This window comes from Zingiber officinale, chromosome 11B, assembly GCF_018446385.1.
Source record: "Zingiber officinale cultivar Zhangliang chromosome 11B, Zo_v1.1, whole genome shotgun sequence".
Taxonomy (NCBI): domain Eukaryota; kingdom Viridiplantae; phylum Streptophyta; class Magnoliopsida; order Zingiberales; family Zingiberaceae; genus Zingiber; species Zingiber officinale.
This window is the reverse complement of record NC_056007.1, coordinates 21,888,903-21,909,604: the sequence shown is the minus strand read 5'-3', so window position 1 is coordinate 21,909,604 and position 20,702 is coordinate 21,888,903. Positions and strand designations below refer to the sequence as shown.

The following is a 20,702-nucleotide window of genomic DNA, read 5'->3' as shown; positions in this document are numbered from 1 at the left end:
CATGTGCATAATAGTTGCTACTCGGAAAACCTAATGGTTCCACTGTACAAAAATTTTGTATAAGGTCTGAACCTTTCCTAGCTACCATGTGTTCCTTTAAGTTAAACATGAATCGCCTGCGGAACTTAACACTTTTGATTCTAAGTTTAACTTATATGTTCTTAATGGTTTAGACTTGGATCGCCTGCGGAACTTAACACTTTTGATCCAAATCCTCCTATGTTAAAAAGTCAATTAAATATCTATTTCTAAAATCGTCTTCCAGTACTGTATGGCGAGGCACTAGGCCTTCTTGGATATGGGAGCAACCACCACCGACTAGACAAAGCCTTTTAGAGAAATATGATATTCAATTTTCCTATAATAACATTAGGTTAACCAAAAAGAACAGTCAAAACACAAGTTCGAAAAACAAATCAAAAGAACACGACTTTGAAAAACAAATTCGAAACCTAAAATCTCATGCCTCTTGTATTTGGTATTTTGTTACAAAAAAAACTAGCATGATGTGGAAAAATAAAATTACTAGTTATACCTTATTTGTATTTAACGACCTCTTGATCTTCTATCGTATTCCTCTTCTAACCTCGAACGTTGTGTGGGCAACGATCTTCCGAGATGAGAACCACCAAGTAGCTTCTTCTTCTTTGCAAGTTTCGGCCATCAAAACTTCTCCTTGGATGAAGAGGTTCGGCCACCACCATCATGCTCCAAGGGATGCTAGAAACAAAGCTTTCTTTCTCTCCTTCTTCTTCTTCTTCTCTATACTTGCACTACAAGAAAATTGGGATTCTACAACACTTAAACGACAACGCTTTTTTTAAAAAGCGTTGTCTATTTTTTTTTAACAACGCTTTTAGTCAAAAGCGTTGTCTATTTCATTATTTTCTTATTAATAGACAACGCTTTTCTAAAAACCGTTGTCTATTAGTGATTTTTATGGGTTAAAGACAACGCTTCATTAAAAGTGTTGTCTATTAGTCTTTTTTTTAGTGTACAACGATTTATAAAAAGTGTTGCCTATTGTCAAGTTCTCATCTAAATCTAGAATAATATGAATCATTAGATCAAGCAAGGATAGATCAAGCAAGATGTAGAAAAACCCCTAGGTTTCACTCGCCCACCTATCCTCCGCTAGAATACCTCCCGAACCCTTCTCCCAACTCATCATCTCACGTCTTCTACATCCAACTCCTCCTCTCACGCCTCTCCTTCCAACTCCTCTCCAGTAAACCCCTCTCTGAAGAGAATTGGGAGGAAGAGGACGACAACGAGGTATGTCCACCGCCGTATCTTTTACTTCCACTGTGCGCTTCCCGTTCATGCTCTATCGGCGACGAAGCCCCTCCTTCTCCCAGCCTCTTTCTTCTGCCCCGACCGATGAGGCCGCCGCCTTGGAGAGAGACGTCGCTGACGCCGGCATTAACTGGATCTCATGGCTGTCGTCGCAGAAGTCGGAAGTGTAAGTGAAGATCCCTCGTGGATTTCATATTTCGTATGCTCTCACTTCGGATCATGTCGCTGAGGTCTTAATTGATACCGTATTCGACTCCTGTTCCTTTCCCTAAACTTCCTTCGATGTTCTCGCCCGCTACCAGTGCCCCAAAATTTTGTTTCCCTTTAAAAAAGATTTTATTTTTTCTCTTCTTTTTTTGCCTTATCTTTAGACTATTTGAATTTCTCTCGGAATTGTTTTTCTGATAGATCAGCGCGGCGAAGTTTCGTTTTTGTTGCTATTCCCGAGCTACTCGCCTGTCATTGCTGATATTTTTGTTTGCTTTTGGTACTATATATTTCCAGTAGCATACTATGTGGAGGCTCTGAACTCTGAACTTCATGTCATTCTCTTCTCTATGTTATTCATATGTATCTTATCGGTTGTGATATGTGTACCCTTTTTTCTCTCTCTCTTATCCTTTCAAATTGATAGAATTAACTTTGAGTTTGTGAATGTCTCACAAGTATTTCTTTGAACTCCAATTCCTGCCGTTAAGAATGCTTTGTTGTAGCTTTCACATGTCCTTGGGTAAATATTTGATCTTTATTTGGTAATCTGAATTTCTGAATTTCAACCTTATTTCTTTTGTTAACAAAAGATATTAGATATTTGGTAATCTTCAGAATCAGTATAGTGATCATAAATTTCCTTTACAGTGCATTTCCACAGCTTGCCAACTTCATTTAGAGAGAGTTTCTTCAAGTGAAGAGTCGTTCATCATTGTCGTGTCGAAGTGTGCAGCCACCGGCAGAGTTTTGTTTGAATGCTTGTATTGAACTTAATTCCCTATGTTTGAATTGCACTCATCTTGCTTTATTTGTTTCATGCATAGTAGGTGTTCGGTGAAATATCTCTTTAGTTTAATTCCATGTAATGCTTGTTAGTTTAGTGATTTATGTTTCTATGATGTTTGTTCTTTATTTGAATGCAATTAGTTTAGGTTTTGTTACATGCTCTAGTTTTTGTTTCACTAGATGTTTACTTGATGTGTTTTTACTTTCCATGCTCTAGGTTAGATTAGATCAAAAATCCACACTACGAACAAGTGAGTTTCCTACTTTCCCTTGCAAATTGTTGTCATGCATATATAATTTGTCATTGGATGATTATCATTGCATCATTGCAGGAGTTAGTTTTGGGTGACAAAACTGTGACTGAGTCTGTATCTCAACATTATGAATCTATAAATAACTACATAGAATACATACTAATTATCCTAGTCAGATCTTGCATTACCATTTTTGACTGAAGCAGCTTGTTGTTTGATGATCTACCGGAACTTGAGATTTTGAGTGCTCAGTTAAAATAATTTTTGAAACTCCGTACTAATGTCCTGTGGAATTTGTAGGAGCGATATGTGGCAATGGCAACAAGAAGAAGAATGTTGCCCGCCAACATATTCCCAATTTGGTTTGTTTTCTACAACTAATTCTTCTTCTTTTTTTTTCCAAGGGAATTTACGTTTTAGTACCTATTTCTCAAATTCACAACTTTACCTCTATGGGATGATACGATGGGAAATCAAACTCCACTTCGAGGATTTGGTGATTTCGACTTAGACGAATTGGATTTTGGAGGTGTGTTTGTCAACTTTGCCTTCTCTTCTGACTGTTTCAAGTCCTTCTAAATCTCAAGTGAGATAAATGGTAGCAGATGAGGTCGAGAAGGGTGTGGAGGAAGCAAACGAGGCATCAAGAGTGAAAAGGCATCGTGTTCTAAATTTTTTTCTAATGATGATGGTGCCACAGCCGTCAATGAGCATTTGTCCTCTGAAGTAGTTTGTTCCAAGACTGTTTCTTCAGATAGATAAATTAGATTCATCTTAATACTTTATTAAAATTAGGCTAAAGCATCCACTTGGTGCGTTTGATTTTTTTACTTTAGGTTCAGGAGGACTCGACATCAGCAAAAATATGCACACAAAATTTACAGTCAAATCTCACGTGTTCGGGTTTTAATTTTCTTACCTTGGAAAGAATTTTTCTAGCAGTAGATGTGGATTTCCAGCTATTCTAATCAAAGAATTTGTGATAGATGATAGATTTCTTTTCAGTAATGAAGTCTTGGATCCATCCTCAGATGAATGGATGGAGAACTATTTCAATGATAGTGAGATGTATTGCAACTCTAAATACACATCTTTTCCTTTCCATGCTTCATGGTTGAATTTACATAGTTGTTATATTCTGTTGATAATCTGGTGTTGACATGATGTGATTAGATGCTCAGTCAGTAACCTGTTTCTTGTGTTTTAAGTGTACCAATGGGATGGACTTGTTTAGTATATATTGCAAGTTTAAGGACTCAATTGAAACAAAACATATAGCAACCTGTTTGAGTTTTAGACGATAAGTGAAGGGCCATCCTTTCTTTGCACTCTAGAATCAAAGCCATATTTTATATGTATAGTTTAGTACACCGGAAAACTACATTTGCTATTGAAAAATTTCAAGTCAAATTGTGTTTGATAAAGCTACAAGTTCTACAAACCAAAGAAATCAGAACATATGCTGATTTCGACTTTAGTTCATGTGTAAGAACTCAAATGAAATATATGCTGTTCTTTTTGCACTGCATCTCTAATTATGTATTTAGGTCTCACAGTGGTTTCCCTAGCATATCCAATTATGCTATTCTTTTTGTTATATTTCCATGGCGGAAACAAAGTAGCACATGCATTTTTCGTTTGCTCTATTCCCCGTTATTTTATGCTTAATTCTTTTTCTCTTAAAAGTTATTATATGGTGTGAATTGTGACATTTAGTTTCAGCTATTACCACCAAAAAATTCTTTTGCATAATACTGATCGTATTGTTTTCTGTGACAGATACACAGTGGTAGGTATTTTGTCCCAGTCTCATGCCGTCAATCCATTTTGATCAATATATCTAGTAGAAGTAAGCATGCAGATCGTTGTCTTGAGGTCGGCTAGCTATTTTGTGCTTTTTTTGTTTTAAATTTGAATGTCACTAACTACTTTGAAATAGAAATATTTAGTCTTTGTGTATAGTTGAATTCTCCTGTAAATACTAATACTTTGTAATTGAATTCTATTGTTTGGTACGAATTTGAAATCATTAGCTGAGCTAATTAATGCTATTTTATATGTCAAATTCGAATCTGGATATGGTAAAAGAAAATTAATAGTTTTATAAATATAAAAAAATGATTTTGTAAATAGATTTTTTTAATTTTTTTTTAAAAAGACAACGCTTTTAAAGCGTTGCAAAAATGTTGTCTTTGCCAAAAACAACAACGCTTTTAAAGCGTTGCAATAATGATGTTTTTACAAAAAAATACACAACGCTTTTAAAGCGTTGCAAAAGCGTTGTCTTTGCTACAAACGACAACGCTTTAAAAGCGTTGTCGTTGAGTAGACTTTTAACAACAGTGCCTTTAACAATGCTTTTTCAGGCACAAAGACAACGTTTTAAAAGCGTTGTCTATTAGCTTTTTTCTTGTAGTGTTGATCTGGCCACCATATGAGTCTCCACAAAAAGGATGAGGTTCGGCCATCAAAGAGAAGAGAAGAGGAGAGGATGACCGGCCACACCAAGGAAGCAAAAGAGGGAGAAAATAGAATAGAGTCGTTCTCTGTGAAGGCACCTCTACCCCTCTTTTATAATCCTTGGTCTTGGTAAATAAGGAAATTTAATTATAATTAAATTCTCCTTATTTTTTCTTACCATTAAATAAAGAGGAAAGTTTTAAAACAAAAAATAAAACTCTCTCTATTATATTCCAATGGTCGGCCACATAGAAAAACAAATAAGAGAAGTTTTGTAAAAATTAAAAACTTCCTTATTTGCTTCGGGAAATTTTAAAATAAAATTTTCTCTATTCAAATACCTTCATGGTGAGTTATAAAAGGAAATATTATAAATTTAAAATCTCTTTTCAACATGTGGATGATTTACAAAAAAATAAAGTTATCTTTAAAATTAAAATCTCTTTTCAATCTACAAATAAGGAAAGATATCAAATCTTTTCTTAATCCTTTGTAGAAGAAAATATTTAATTTTAAAACTCTATTTTAAATCATGAACATGGTTACAAAAAAGAAAAGTTTTATCAAACATTAAAATTTTCTTTTAATCTACACATAAGGAAAGATTTCAAACCTTTCTCTTAATCTTTTGTAGAATGCTATAAAAGAAAGATTTAAATTTTTAACTCTCTTTTAAAACCATGAAATCCCCATAAGAAAAATTTAAATAAATAAAATCCTTTTTATTTTGATATGGCCAGCCACCTAAGCTTGGGTTCAAGCTAGGGCCGGCCACCTAAAGGTTCCCATAAACCAAGTCTTGGCCGGCCCTAGCTTGGTCTCCAAGCTAGCTTGGTCGGCCCCTTTGAGATGGGTAAGAAGGTGGGTATAGGTGGGTATAATACTCTATAATTAAGAGGCTACGATAGGGACCGAGAGGAGGAATTGGTTTTGGTCTCCCGATGAAATTAAGCATCCCGTGTTCACCCCGAACACACAACTTAATTTAATCAATAATAATTCATTCCACTAGAGAATTATTATTGAACTACCGCACCAATCCCAAATTACATTTTTAAGGTCCTTCTTATTATGAGTGTGTTAGTCTCCCTGTGTTTAAGATATCGGATGTCCATTAATTAAATGAGCTACTGACACTCACTTAATTAACATCTAGTTCTAAGAGTATTACCACTCAACCTTATCGTCATGTCGGACTAAGTCCACCTGTAGGGTTTAACATGACAATCCTTATGAGCTCCTCTTGGGGACATTATCAACCTAGCTCACTAGGACACAGTTTTCTTTTATAATCAACAACACACACTATAAGTAATATCATTTCTCAACTTATCGGGCCTATTGATTTATCGAGCTAAATCTCATCCATTCATAAATTAAAGAAATAAATATTAAATATATGTGTTTGTCATTATATTAGGATTAAAAGTACATACTTCCATAATAACTAAGGTCTTGTTCTTTTATCTAGTCAGTATAAAAAGAACTTACCTTAAATGGTCCTACTCAATACACTTTGAGTGTGCTAGTGTAATTTATTTGTTAAGATAAACTAATTTCTAATTACACTACAACTATTCTAATGGTTTGTTCCTTTCCATCTTAGTCGTGAGCAACTGTTTATAATTTATAAAGAACTGATAACACGATCTTCTATGTGTGACACCACACACCATGTTATCTACAATATAAATTAATTGAACATCTACTTTTAACAAATAAATGTAGACATTTGACCAATGTGATTCTTATTTCTAAATATATGTTCATACCAAAAGCTAGACTTTTAGTATACATCCTAACACATTGGTCCTCCTAATGTCAACTCACAAATGAGGTGGCAAATGGTCAAGTCAAACCTGACCTTTCATCTTCCTTCTCAAGTCAAGTCAAACTTGACCAAATCTCTCTCATGGTTGATCTAATCTAACCATTTGATTCAAACCAACTTAATATAATGAATCTAATTCATTTAATTAAATTTATTCAATGAGTCATAATCTAAATTAGACTCATTAAACAAATGAATCAAATTGAGTCCAACTCAATTAGCCCAATTTGGATTACTCTTAATCCAATTTGGTTCATCACATGAACCTAATCCTCTTGGTTCATCATATGAACCTAATATCCATCTAATTGTCCTTTGTGTGTGACCTTATAGGTTCTTGTAAAGTTGAAAATGCCTCTAAACCCATTTAGGAGCATAAGTAATGAGCGGTATCTAGCAACACATCATTACTACCCAAGTTACAAGAATGTTGAGATCCAATATCACCTTGTGACTACTAATTGTGACTCCTCACAATATATGATAAGTGTCCTTCTATATTAGACATCTAGATTGATCAATGTGAGGCTTAGACCGTGTCATCCTCTAATCAATCTAAATCTTGAACTCCAAGTAGACTCACTCAATCAGATGAGCTCAATATCTCATATTGACTCATTTAGGCATGGCCATGTGCTCTGTGGTCTCACTCTATCAAGAATATCGATGCCGCTCCCGTCATATAGAAGGGATAAATCCCATCTACATCACTCACATCCCTCTGCATAATTCGTTACATACCCAGTAATCGTCTTTATAGTCCACCCAGTTACGGGTGACGTTTGATGAAACCAAAGTACATAACTCCTTATGTAGGGAACCATGGTGATTTCAGGTCTAAGGACTAATAGTCATACTAATAGTCACATGAGAAAGTATATGACACTCATATAACGATCCATGATACTTTCTCATGGCGGGTCATTCAGTATACATTCTCCAATGCATACCCATGTGTCAACTTGATATCTCTATATCCATGACTTGTGAGATCAAGTCTTCGAGTTGACCTACATGCTAGTCTTATTGCATTAACATTGTCCCTGAATGTTAATACTCGACTAGGAATGATTAAGAGTAGTGTTCCCTATATCATCTCACTATCGATTCAACCAATCGATTGATATAGGTATTAACCTTCTACTCAAGGACGCTATTATACTTAGTTTATTTGGCACCAATACAAGTAAGCATAATAACCAAAACAAATGCCTTTATTAATATACAAGAATATGATACAATGAGTCCATACAATAATCATCAAAAGATTGGCTCTAGTGCTCTAACTAACAGATAAAGTGTGGTTCGAGTGGGCTGAATATATGCTAGATTACATTTGATTATAAAAGGTATTCGATTTTTGAAAGCTTTGGAGGATGCAAGCATTTTTATGGAATGTAATTTATGGATATGGACTTGATGTGTACAATATATGTTACCTTTTGATGTTGTAAGAAGAATAGTTATGTATAATTTGTGGATACTGACTTGATGTGCACAATATCTATTCTCTTTTTATGTTGTAAGAAGAATATTTGTGTTGGTTATATGGATATTGACTTGGTGTGTTTAAATACATCGGTGCATTTTTATTTGTGATTTTCTTAGTGAATTAATAATATTAACTTAATTTTATGATTTGCTTGGTGATAATATTGGTTTTCCACTCTTTCAGAAATCGAATTTGTGTCGTTAAACAATACTAATATTACATCGGTTTTCCATCGCTGCAAAACCGGTGTCATTAACTAATATTACATCGATCGTATACCGCAGCCAAAACTGGTGTTATTAACATATAATATTACATCGGTTTTACACCTGATGTCGTTAAGTGATACTACACCGGTTTTAACCTGATGTCTAAAATGGCACACCTTTTACATCGCCTTTATAGACATCGGTCAAAAATGTAATAGACAGCGGTGGAAAATCGATGTCTATGAGGGTTTTTGTTGTAGTGTAATGAAAAAAAAATAATATGATGAGGATAATAAATAAATAAATTATCTATGGTATGAAATATTTTTTATATAGAAATTACAATGAAAAATGATAATTATAGATCTCTAAACTCAAATAACTCGCTTAAAACTTTACCATTATAACTTCATTCATCCTCAAGGTTGCTAATTTTTCTCATGGTCTTTCAACTGTCGAGAAGCATATGGAAAATCTTTTTATGGAGATCTAGTTAGATTCAAGTGGGAAGTTACAATAACTAGAGAGATCATCAAGTTATAGAGGAGAGGGTGTGAAATAGAGGATTAGTAATTCTCACCATCTCTATCGATGTTGTTCATCGGAGCTCATCCCCTTCATAGACTGAGGTTTAGAGATTTTATTTTAGTCCATCAATCCCTCATCCACCACCAAAGAAGCTTAGGAGATATGCTACTTCATTTGCGAGCTACCACCGAGCTCCGACAATCTACCTTCATCTACATTATGCAACACCAAGATATTCTTCCATCACTACCATGTATGCACTTCCTTATTCCTCAATCCTCTCAATGTCAATCTATCCACCAATGCATATGATCAGCCCTTCTTCTACCAATCCAACCCCACCTTGGTTCCTTTCGGCAGTAATTAATCTTCCATTTATTTCATCCATTGAGGTGAAGAAAAGGGTTACCCTTCTTCCCTTGATTGGATAGCAGCATCCTCCCCTCTTCACCAAATCATTGTTAACTTCTCATTCAGCCATACGAGCTTCTTCTTCATCTTTGTAGCACAATCTTTAAGTTATCAATTTTGATCTAGACATCACTTTTCTTGCAATGTGTAGTCCCCTTTTTATGAAATTGAGTTGTTAATAGGATGCTTGGTTTTATCTCTTATGCATTTGAATTTGAACCTGTTCGAGTTTAGTTTTGTTGATTTGTAGCTAGGTGTTCTTTAACATTATTGTTCATGTTTGTTCCCTAGATTGTAGTGATTAGGATAGTTTTAATGCCATGTTTTTCCAATGTCATAAGTCATTTTCCTTCATACTATATTTTCCATTATTTTTTATTCAATGCATGTACATTAGATCATAGTAGGTTTCGTTAAATGTCTTGAGTTCTTTAATTTTCTACTATCGTAATTCAGGTTAGGTTAGTATTTCTTTGATTGTTCACCTTAACAATTCAAAACTTAAAACCCATACCCCATTTACAATAACTTGATCCTAAGATTAGAAATCCCCGACACTACAAGAAAAACCCTCATAGACATCGGTTGAACAACAACGGTTCTAAGCAAAAACCGATGTCTTTGAATATTTTACACCAGTTTTTCTAAAAATCGGTGTCTATGAGCGCAAATTTTGCTCATAGACATCGGTTTTTTAGGCGATGTCTATGAGCACCTTTTTTTCGTTAATAGACATCGATTTTAACAGCGGTTTTTAAAACTCGGTGTTAATGAACCAAAAAAAATATTTTAATTTTCCCACCAGCCAAAATTTGCAACATTGTGAAGTTCCATCCAAACCTAAACCTATATCGCGCCCCTTCCTCTGACCATCTCTCTCAGCCTAAACCTAAACCAAAACCTCCAACCATCTCTCTCAACCTCATCCCCCTCTTCCCTATCGTAGATCGACGCCCCTTCCTCTCCCGATCAGTATCAAGACACGACGCCCTTGCTTCTCCATCCAACCACACCACATCTCCTCCAACTCCTCCCTTTCGGTGAGAAGAGGAGGTCTTCTTCGCATTCTGATAGTTTTTCCTTCATCCATCTCCGGTCCAGCATTCATTGCCACTGCTGGAGTCCTTCTTCACATTCTGGTAATTTTTCCTTTATACATCGTCGCTACTGAAGTTCTTCCTCATCTTCGACAATTTCATCTTCTTGATCTCTTGTTTGCAAGTATTAATTGATTGATGCATGCAATGTGTTTGATGAATTTCCTCAAACACTACCTTGAGTTGATTTTATCATTTTTGTTTGATAGATTGAGGAGTTGTTAGTTCCTGTTGCTAAGTTGGTTTTATGTAATCCTTGAACTATCAAGTTTCTTTCTTGTCTATGCTAATTCATTTCACTGATATGCCATGGTTTCTGGTTTAGAAATTTACCTATTTTTGTTGTTGTTGTTTCTACAGGATTTGTGTGTTGGGCTGGGCTTATTAGATGCGCTACATATACAACTTAAAGGCTTTGATTATTAAGTGAGTATTTTCTTTTGACCTTCTTGTTAAATCGATTCATGAACAAGTTAATTATGATTTTGTGAATTTTTGAATCCATCTGAATAATTCCTAATACGGTTTAGGGTTTAGGTGATGATTCATGAATGACTCATAGTTTATTTATTGGTATAATGATGAAGTGCAAATTTTGTTTGTCATACTAAGTTAATTCTTGATTCTAAAAATATGAAATAGTATGTAATATGGCTCATTGTTGTAATTGTCTTGATATTTTTGATTGATTTTAGATTCATTAGTACAACAAAATGGACAAAGCATGGATGGCAAAGGATAGATTATCACATGAGTTTGAACTTGGACTAGAATCTTTTTTGCATTTTGCGTTGCAACATGCTACTAATCCTACTAGTATACCTTGTCCTTGTACGAAATGTGGCGCGATTGCGCCCAAAAATCACTAAACGGGACCGCCGGGAATTTTTACTTATAAAATTGTAAAGATTGTAGAAAAAAATTACAGAAATTTATAGAAATTACATAATTTAGAATTATGTATTATTTTTGTGATGGTCATGGCCCAAAAGACCCAATTAGATTAGAATTTTGTGTTGTAATTCATCATAAGGCCTGTGTGCCGTCGTGTGATTGTGTGTGTTGTATATTTGATACACGTCGTGTCTTTCTATTTATTTATTCTTGTTGTAAATAGTTTAGACTCGAATGTAACTCGAGTTTCACCTTTTGTAATGTACAAAATGAGGCGGTGGAAAGTCCACTCGAGACGGAGTTACGAGGAGGGCACGAGCAACACAAGGTGGTCAAAGGGAGGAGCTTGAGAAGCTGTTGACCTTAGGTTGACCATCCGATCTTCTCATTGGCTTGAGAAGATCGTAGTAGGGCCATGACTAATCACAAAATATTTAATTAATTGCTTGTGTGTGTATATGTGATGCATGCTAGTAGAGTAATTAATTAGCGCTTTAACGATTAGATTAGATCTAAATCGTGTACAAGATGCACCTTAAGGATTCGATTCGATCAATCGCGTATATGATACACATCGCCAATTAGATTAGATCTCAATCACGTCAACTCGAAATGCCTACCATGCCGTGATACCAATCACTACCTCAATCACATGTTGTTGTCGAATCTGCCAAAGCAGAGCAACACATATTATCTTGGTAGGGTACGGAGGGGCAATCTTGGTCCTGCCTATCAACGCATGGGTGAGTACAACTCAATTAGATTGAGTAACTAGTTAACTCAATTGGATCGAGTTTAACTATAGGCATTTTCCAATGGTTGGTAGATAGGTCAAAATCACATTTATATTAACGCTCGGGCGTATTAGCCAAAGCTAACTCGAGTTTTAATATAAATATGGATCTTGATCCTATAAACAAGAGTTGCATGGAGATGTAATTGGTAATTAGTTACCTACCGATCATACTAAGTCTTGGGCGATTTAGCCAAAGCTAACTCAAGGGTTAGTATGATGTGGATCTTGTCCCACATGAGTTATAGGATTCAGTGGGAGTATCATTTAATTAAAGGCCTAATTAAATGATAAAAAGAATATGATATTTACTTTCTGCTTAATTTCTGTTGTAGATTGTCATGACGTCAAATACAAACTCTTTCTCCCAGCGTTCTGTCCTTAAGAAGGACAAGCTCAACGGAGCAAATTTCCTAGACTGGTACAGGAATCTGAGAATTGTTCTCACTCAAGAACGTAAACTGTACGTTCTGGAGTAGCCCATTCCTGAGGCACCTCCTGCCACTGCCACGCGAGCAGACAAAGATGCTTACAAGAAGTATCAAGATGACGCATTAGATGTGTCATGTCTCATGCTCGCAACCATAAACTCTGAGCTTCAGAAGCAACATGAGTTGATGGGTTCTTATGATATGGTTGAACATCTTTGTCACCTATATCAAGGACAAGCAAGGCACTGGAAGAGGAACTGCATAGGATACCTGGAAAATCTTAAGAAGAAGAGAAATAAGATTTCTACTTCAGGTGTACATGTTATAGAAGTCAATCTCTCTATTTCTTCATCGTGGGTATTAGATACCGGATGTGCTTCTCACATTTGTACTAATGTACAGGCGCTGAGAAATAGTAGGGCATTGACAAAGGGCTAGGTAGACCTACGAGTAGCCAATGGAGCACAAGTTGTTGTCATTGCTGTAGGGACTTACTATCTATCTCTGCCCTCTGGGCTTGTACTAGAATTAGATGAATGTTGTTATGTGCCTACTTTCACTAAGAACATAATTTCAGTTTCTGGTCTGGACAAGAAAGGTTTTTCATTTATAATAAAGAACAAATATTTTTCAGTTTATTTGAATGATATGTTCTATTGTAGTGCACCTCTAATGAACGGACTCTTTATTTTAGACCTTGAGACCCCTATCTATAACATAAGTACCAAGAGGTTCAAGTCAAAAGACATGAACCAAACCGATATCTGGCACTGTCGCTTAGGTCATATAAATGACAAGCGTTTATCCCAGCTCCATAAAGATGGTTTGCTAGACTTATTTGATTTTTGAATCATATGAGACATGCGAGTCATGTCTACTGGTCAAGATGTCCAAGACTCCCTTTAGTGGGAACAGTGAGAGAGTGACTGACTTGTTAGGACTTATACATAGCGATGTATGTGACCCTTTCAATGTCGCTGCCAGAGGTGGTTATAGGTACTTCATTACATTTACTGATGACTTCAGTAGATATGGTTATATGTACTTGATGACACATAAGTCAGAATCCTTTGAAAAGTTCAAGGAATTCAAGAATGAAGTACAAAACCAGCTTGGCAAGAGTATTAAGATACTTCGATCAGATCGAGGTGGTGAATACCTTAGCCATGAGTTTCGTGACTATCTAGCAGAGTGTGGGATCCTATCCCAACTCACTCCACCTGGAACACCACAGTGGAATGGTGTATCCGAAAGGAGGAATCGTACCCTATTAGATATGATGCGATCTATGATGAGTCACACTGATCTTCCTACATATCTTTGGGGCTATGCCCTGGACACAGCAGCCTTTATACTCAATCGAGTTCCATCCAAGGCTGTGATAAAGACACCATATAGGATATGGACTGGGAGAGATACCCAGGTGTCTTTTATGAGGATTTGGGGTTGTGAGGCTTACGTTAGACGTCAAGTCTCAGACAAACTGGGACCCAAATCCGACAAGTACTATTTTATTGGATATCCCAAGGAAACTAAGGGATATTACTTCTATATTCCCAGTCAGTACAAGGTAGTTGTGGCAAAGACTGGGGTATTTCTAGAAAGGGATTTTGTTTCTAGAAAGACTAGTGGGAGTACGTTCGATCTTGAAGAAGTTCAAGATGTGAACAATAGCACTGAAGCCTCGATGGAAGTTGAACTAGAACCGCAAAGTGTTGTGGATGATGTTGTTTCACAAGGAGTTGAGGAACAACAACCAGTTCAAGTAGACATACCCCTTCGCAGGTCTGATAGGGTATGTCGTCAGCTTGAGAGATACTCATTTCTCTTGTTTGACCATGATAACGTTGTGCTCATAGAGGATGAGCCCACTGATAATCATGATTTTACTCTATTATTTTGATTTATATATGCATGGTTTGATGTTGATTTCATAATTTAAATCATGGTTACATCACATTTTGTGCATAGTGTGTATTTTTGGACTTAATTACAAATTATCTTATTTTTGTGCTATTTGATGCTAATATTTGATTCTTATTTTGTAGGCATCAAAGGATCTTGGATTTTGATCTATTTGGACCAAAATTCAGCTCGAATAAGAGTTTAAACGAGAAGATCAAGCTTTGGGTCGATTTGGGCCGTTCATCAAGAATAGGACAGATCTGGACCATCCGTTGAAGATCTGGCCGATCCAACTTAATGGGGAGCAGATCTAAGCCATTGATGAAGATCCAAAAGTTTTGATCCAGATCTAAGCTCATCTAGCCATTGATCAAGCTGAATTAATCTGGACCGTTCATTGAAGACTGGGCAGATCTGGGCCATCTAGTGATTATCTAGTCAATCCGACTTAAGGGAGAGTAGATCCAGACCCTAGATCAAGATCAGCACCTTTGGATCAGATTTTGGGCAAACTTTCACCGTTGATTTAGCTCCAAATCAATCTCAGCCGTCGGTTCAAATATGAGATCTGTTTAAAACAGAGAAGCTACAGTACAACTTCTTCGTCGACTCCAGCACGCTGTGTTCTTCGTCTCGACGCACGTCTTCTCCGGATTTCGGCCCCGATTCCTTCTTTAATCGATCTCTCAAGCTTCAACGTCATTGTAGAGCTTCACGGCAGCTCATCCCGATCATCTGGAGCCTCCGGTGGGTGTTTCCTCCGGCGAAATTTCTCTTCCGGAGATTTCTGTGTTCCAGCGAGATTTGGAGGTGGTCTTCCAAATCTGAGCCCCGATTCCCATCACCAACGCTCGGCGGTGGTCCTCCGGCGTTCCTAAGCTTCTTCCGATGTCCATCCGCAATCTATAACTTCCATCCAGATTCAGAGAGCTCCGGTAGCAGATTTCTATCATTTTTGTCCATTCTTGGGGTTTTAGGTTGTTCTAGCTCACCGAGGGTGGTCCGTCGGCTATGCTGAAGATACCTTGAGCTGATACGCCACTGATACTCTTCGCTGAGGTCCAGAGTTGGGTGTTCTCAACTTTGGCACTCTTGTTTGACGGCAAGAGTGTGAAGTTTGGTGAGATTAGTTGTGAGTAGGATCGGTTAGGGTTTAATTCACTTTGTTATTATTTTTATAGCTAAGAATAGATTCCTTTTATGTTGTTATGTTTTTATGCAAGTAATTTAATATTTCATTACCTTGTTGTAGTTTAATTTGTGCTTGATTAATTGTTTAGAGTTTAAGTTCTAAGTTAGGGTTTACATCTTGTTTAAGATCAGAGTAAATTGCGTCTTGTTCTTTCATTCTTAGTTTGATGTGTGTTGATGGATTTATCACAACGTAGAGTGATAATGCGTAATGATTTGTTCATTAGCACATAGTTAGGTTTCACTCTTGCTTTAGATTAATTTCTTATTGTTGTGCTTAATTTTTGTTAGATTTAGATTTAAGCTTAAACCCCCCCCCCCCCCCCCCCCCAATTCCATTTATATGTTAAAAACCCCAAAAATAGGAAATAAATACAATCCTAGATTACATATCACCATTGGTTCCTCGAGATCGATCCTGGGCTCATTACTGCAACATTATTGTTTAATTAAGGGGTTTAGTGGAAAATACATTTATTAATTTGATTAGCGCAAGTGACAGTTGCTCAACTATTAAATTTTGGCGTCGTTGCTGGGGAAATTATAAGCATTGTAGTAATTTTAGGATTGTTTTTTTTATTGTTTTTATGATTATATATCCATGTGTTTGATTTTATTAGTTCCTGAGTCTTCTAATTTTATTTGTTAGTGTTTCAGGGTAAGAACAAGAAATTCAGCAACCATGGATCCATATTATCCGTATTTTGGAGATTGGAGGGATAGTTATTACTATAAGCCTCAGACTCAGTGCTACCTACCTATGGAGCAGCGGAATAGGTATGAGGAAGCACAAGAACAAATTGAAGAATCAATGTGGAAATACAATAAAGTTATGCAACAAATGTTAGAACATCAAGAGCAATAATTTGCAAGGATACAGAATATTCAGAGTTAGGTAGATCAGATTGCATCATCTATTAATCAGTTACAAGCACAGAACTCTAGTGGAGAGATGGAGAGTAGTGATTTTGTCAGGCCTGACCCTACTTCCATTTATTCACATGATTTATCTAGTTTTATTTGTGAGGATGATGCAGTTGTTCAAATTTCTGATACTACTAAAGATGTTGCTCTAGATGTTGTTGAAGATGCAGGTTTTGATATTGAAGATAATTTATGTGTAGGGGAATGCTTATGGAAGCATTACCTCAAGAATCACCAAGAATGGAGGAAGTGAGTGTAGGGACTAGTGCTATGGAGCCAAACACCCAAGAATCACTACATGAAGTTGTACAATCACCAGAACTAGAGTTTGAGCCATTAGTTGATGATAAGGAGGTAACAATCACCACTCCAGGTACTTTGCAAGATGACAAGGTGAGTATTTTGTGTAATTTTTCAGAAAATTTTATAGAGGTACCAATTATTGATTTTATTAGATCTGATGCATTTCTTGATATATTTTCTACCCACACTATCTTCACTACATGAAGTTGTACAATCACCAGAACTAGAGTTTGAGCCATTAGTTGATGATAAGGAGGCAACAATCACCACTCCAGGTACTTTGCAAGATGACAAGGTGAGTATTTTGTGTAATTTTTCAGAAAATTTTATAGAGGTACCAATTATTGATTTTATTAGATGTGATGCATTTCTTGATATATTTTCTACCCACACTAATATTCTCCTATTTTATTTTTATCCCATATGTGTATGAGAGGTGTTTTCTTTGATTGATGTTGTAGGAGAACATAAGTTTCCGGAGTGGGTGCTTAAACTGAACCGACTTAGACCTCTAGAAAGAATTTTCAAGGGGAAAATGATTAATATGTAGAATTTAAATGGAACTATGATTACTCCACTTCCGGGGTGGCTTCTTCTTCTAAACCTTCTTCAACCACCGGGAATGAAAGGGGAGTTAGTTCCAATTTTGCTTGCTTTTGCATTTTGATTCATGCTTTGTGTTTAGTTTTTTCTCTAATAAATTCATTTACGTTTCTTTGGTTTCATACTTTGCATTTGCACTTTGTTTTTACACTTTGCATTTTATTTTACATTTTGCTTTCATACTTTGCATTTTGTTAGTATATAGCATTTCATTTGAATAAAAATCACCATGGGAATTTTCTAAGTAATATTTTTAAGATGGTAAAAGTCTCTTAAATTTGATCATTAATTTTAGGTCATTTGACATGATTGGATACTCTACTTACATGATTTTGGTTAAATTGGTAGTGGATTCCATTTTGATCAATTGAGCTTGATTGCATAAAAATACCTATTGAGGTCCACTTTAAGCCTATACTTTATTTTATTTTTGTGTGGCATGCACTCATAGCAATTGAGCTCTAGAACTTGCTTAGTTTCTTTTCAAAGTCACAATAGCATAGGTGTGCATGGAGATGAAGGATATATTTCATTCTTGTTCCCTTATTTCCCATTTCTTTCTCCACAATTTTCTTGAAACATTCTCATCTAGCATTTTAAATCATAATTCTCTATGCTTGTCGCATTTCTTTTATTTCATTGAGATTGCTGGATTAATTGCTTGATGAGTTAGCTTGACTAAGATGGACAAGGACTTAAGTGTGGGGGAGGGATGATGAGATGATAAATTTCTGGAAATATTAAAATGTTATAATGAGTTCCGAAATTTTGGCACAATTACTTGATTATGGATTTGTTTAGTGGAAATTTTGAAGCTGGAAATTATATACACTAATTTGTGTCAATTGTGTGCCAACTTCCACTTAAAATTCTCAAATCATTGAGAAATTCAAGTAAATGTATTGTATGCTCAAAGACAAATGGTGTGCATTCATGATCCAAAATTGCTGCTATGGTGTGTTCTACTGGAAATGAAGCTCCTGCCATTTCATTGCTAATTGGCACCCTTACCTTTGAATTCATGATTCTGAACTGAGTCATAGATTTTAGAATTCAGCAATGTATGATGAAATTACTGCCATTGATGTATCAACCTCAACATTTTGCATGCCAAGTTTCCTTTTCAACCTTCTAATTATTGGTAGTTTCAAGTTGAACTTTTGCACTCTCACTCAGAAGATGTATACTCAACCAAAACTGGATTTGAGACTTTGGATTCAGAAACTGATAGAAGATTGAACTTGCTGGAAATTCAGAAATTCAGAAATACAGAATGTTGTATCAATGACGTGCCAAACTTGTTAAACAAAGGGAATGTTAAAAGAAACTGAATTCTGATGGAAGGAGGTATTATAATGGTTTAAGCATGGATTCCTTCAATGTGATTCTTGTAGAATCAATATAAAATATTTCAGTAAGAGTGTGTCTAGTTCTCCTTGCGAATCTTGGATCAATGGAAGCCTCAAGACAAAATTGAGCCACTGAACTCTTCTTTTCCTTGTTGTTGCGCCTGATGAGGAAACTTTGAAATAGAAGTTGAATCCTTGATATGAATTTAATGCTATGATCAAAGGTGGAAGATGGGTAGCAGTAAAAGCATTTCTTTGATCAATGGAGTAGCTTAAGTCTCATTGATTCTGACTTCTGCAACTTCAAAATCATAAGAAGCTGATTTATAGTTGGAGTTTTTATCAAATTGAATTGGAATTCTTGCAAATATGAATTTCTGAATTGCTGGTTTTTGAGCTGTGATTATTCATTGTTGAATTTAGAGATCAAAGCTGTTCGGATTCAAATGAAAAACAATGGAAATTTTAAGTGTAACCCCACTCAAACCATTGGAGAACATGTATAGAAGGGAAGACTTGGGAATATTCATTAAGCTAATGAAGTTTACTGGATAAACATATAACTATTTAAAGTTGAAGTGAGAAAGGGTAGTTAAGAGGTGGTGAAATTGTGTATCAAATGAGTGCCAAAATTTTGCAGCAGCACTGAGATTGAAGTGTATGGACTGGCATCACTAAATTTCGTCAATCAGTTGGTGAGGAGACATAGAGTTCTGAATTTCAGTGTTGTGTAGCTATGGGTGATACATTGGCTTCATTTAAACAAACAATATCTAATACATTATAAAGATTCTGTTCTTGATTGGTTTCTGAATTTGAACAGATTATAAAGTTTGGGCTGTTATGTGCCAATCTGATTTGCTGAAAAAGAGTGCTAATTGTTGCTGGAATTCTTTGCAAGCTGCATGACCAAAATGTGAACAATGACATGCTTAATACGGATGCAGGAGTACATCAGCTTAAATCTAAAATTGATATCAGAAATTTTTGAAACTCTTACAAAACAAAGTGCTAAACGATGCCTTGTACCAAACTTAACTCTTCATGGATCAAGGAATGGAAAGCTAATGAAGATCATCAAAGTTAGAAACACCAAATTTCATCAAGGATTGCTGGAAGAGACAAAAATCTGGAATTTCTTGGAATCTAGAATTTGAAGAGCTGATGTGTTGCGATTTATAGAGTTGCTTGTCAAGCTGGAATCTGAAACAGCATATTGCAGAAGTAAATCTCAGATTCGAATTTTTGAAATTGGACTTCCAAGAGGCTGAGTTTCTGCTGTAGAATCTGCAATAGTATAGTTGCGTTTTTATGAAGCCTCTTGATCAATGGGAAGCTTAAGTGAGCACTCAGTTACTTAGAAAAAAAAAGAAGAATGCATGAAATTTCTGTTTATCAAATTATGCAGAAATGGAACTAATGCATCAACAAGTTCATATTTATTACTAACCTTCTATGTTGTTTTTGATTGGTAAGTATCATGAACTCATTATCTTTTCATTCCAGTATCAATTGATACCTTCAGCCAGATAATTTCTATATGATTTGAACTTAAGCTACCTTAGGCTTCTAGTTCTGAAACTTAAAGTTCAATTCTGGAATTTTGATTTCTGGTTTTTACAAGATGAAATTCTGTCGTTTCATATTATGGAGACAAAGAAGACATATGGAATACAATAAAAAACAGAATTGGCAGGAATTCTGAATAACTTCATGCTGAATTGAAATTGGAATC

At 35.7% G+C, this 20,702-nt stretch overlaps 1 protein-coding gene across 1 annotated transcript; it reads left to right on the top strand.

Annotated features, from left to right (window-relative positions):
- The first annotated feature begins 2,752 nt into the window (after positions 1–2,752).
- LOC122033832 lies at positions 2,753–19,876 on the top strand. The gene is made up of 8 exons (XM_042592996.1): positions 2,753–2,908; positions 2,989–3,075; positions 3,152–3,272; positions 3,383–3,449; positions 4,326–4,395; positions 16,826–16,882; positions 17,222–17,290; positions 19,791–19,876. Exons 1-8 carry the CDS (start codon positions 2,827–2,829, stop codon positions 19,874–19,876), a joined length of 639 nt encoding a protein of 212 aa, XP_042448930.1. The 5' UTR covers positions 2,753–2,826.
- The last annotated feature ends 826 nt before the right edge of the window (positions 19,877–20,702 follow it).

Coding starts and splice junctions, on each gene's coding strand:
- LOC122033832 (XM_042592996.1), top strand. CDS start 2,827: ATGTCCTGTGGAATTTGTAGGAGCGATATGTGGCAATGGCAACAAGAA. Junction 3,450..4,325: donor GTCAAATCTCACGTGTTCGG/GTTTTAATTTTC, acceptor TTTCTGTGACAG/ATACACAGTGGTAGGTATTT. Junction 16,883..17,221: donor AGATGTTGTTGAAGATGCAG/GTTTTGATATTG, acceptor CACTACATGAAG/TTGTACAATCACCAGAACTA.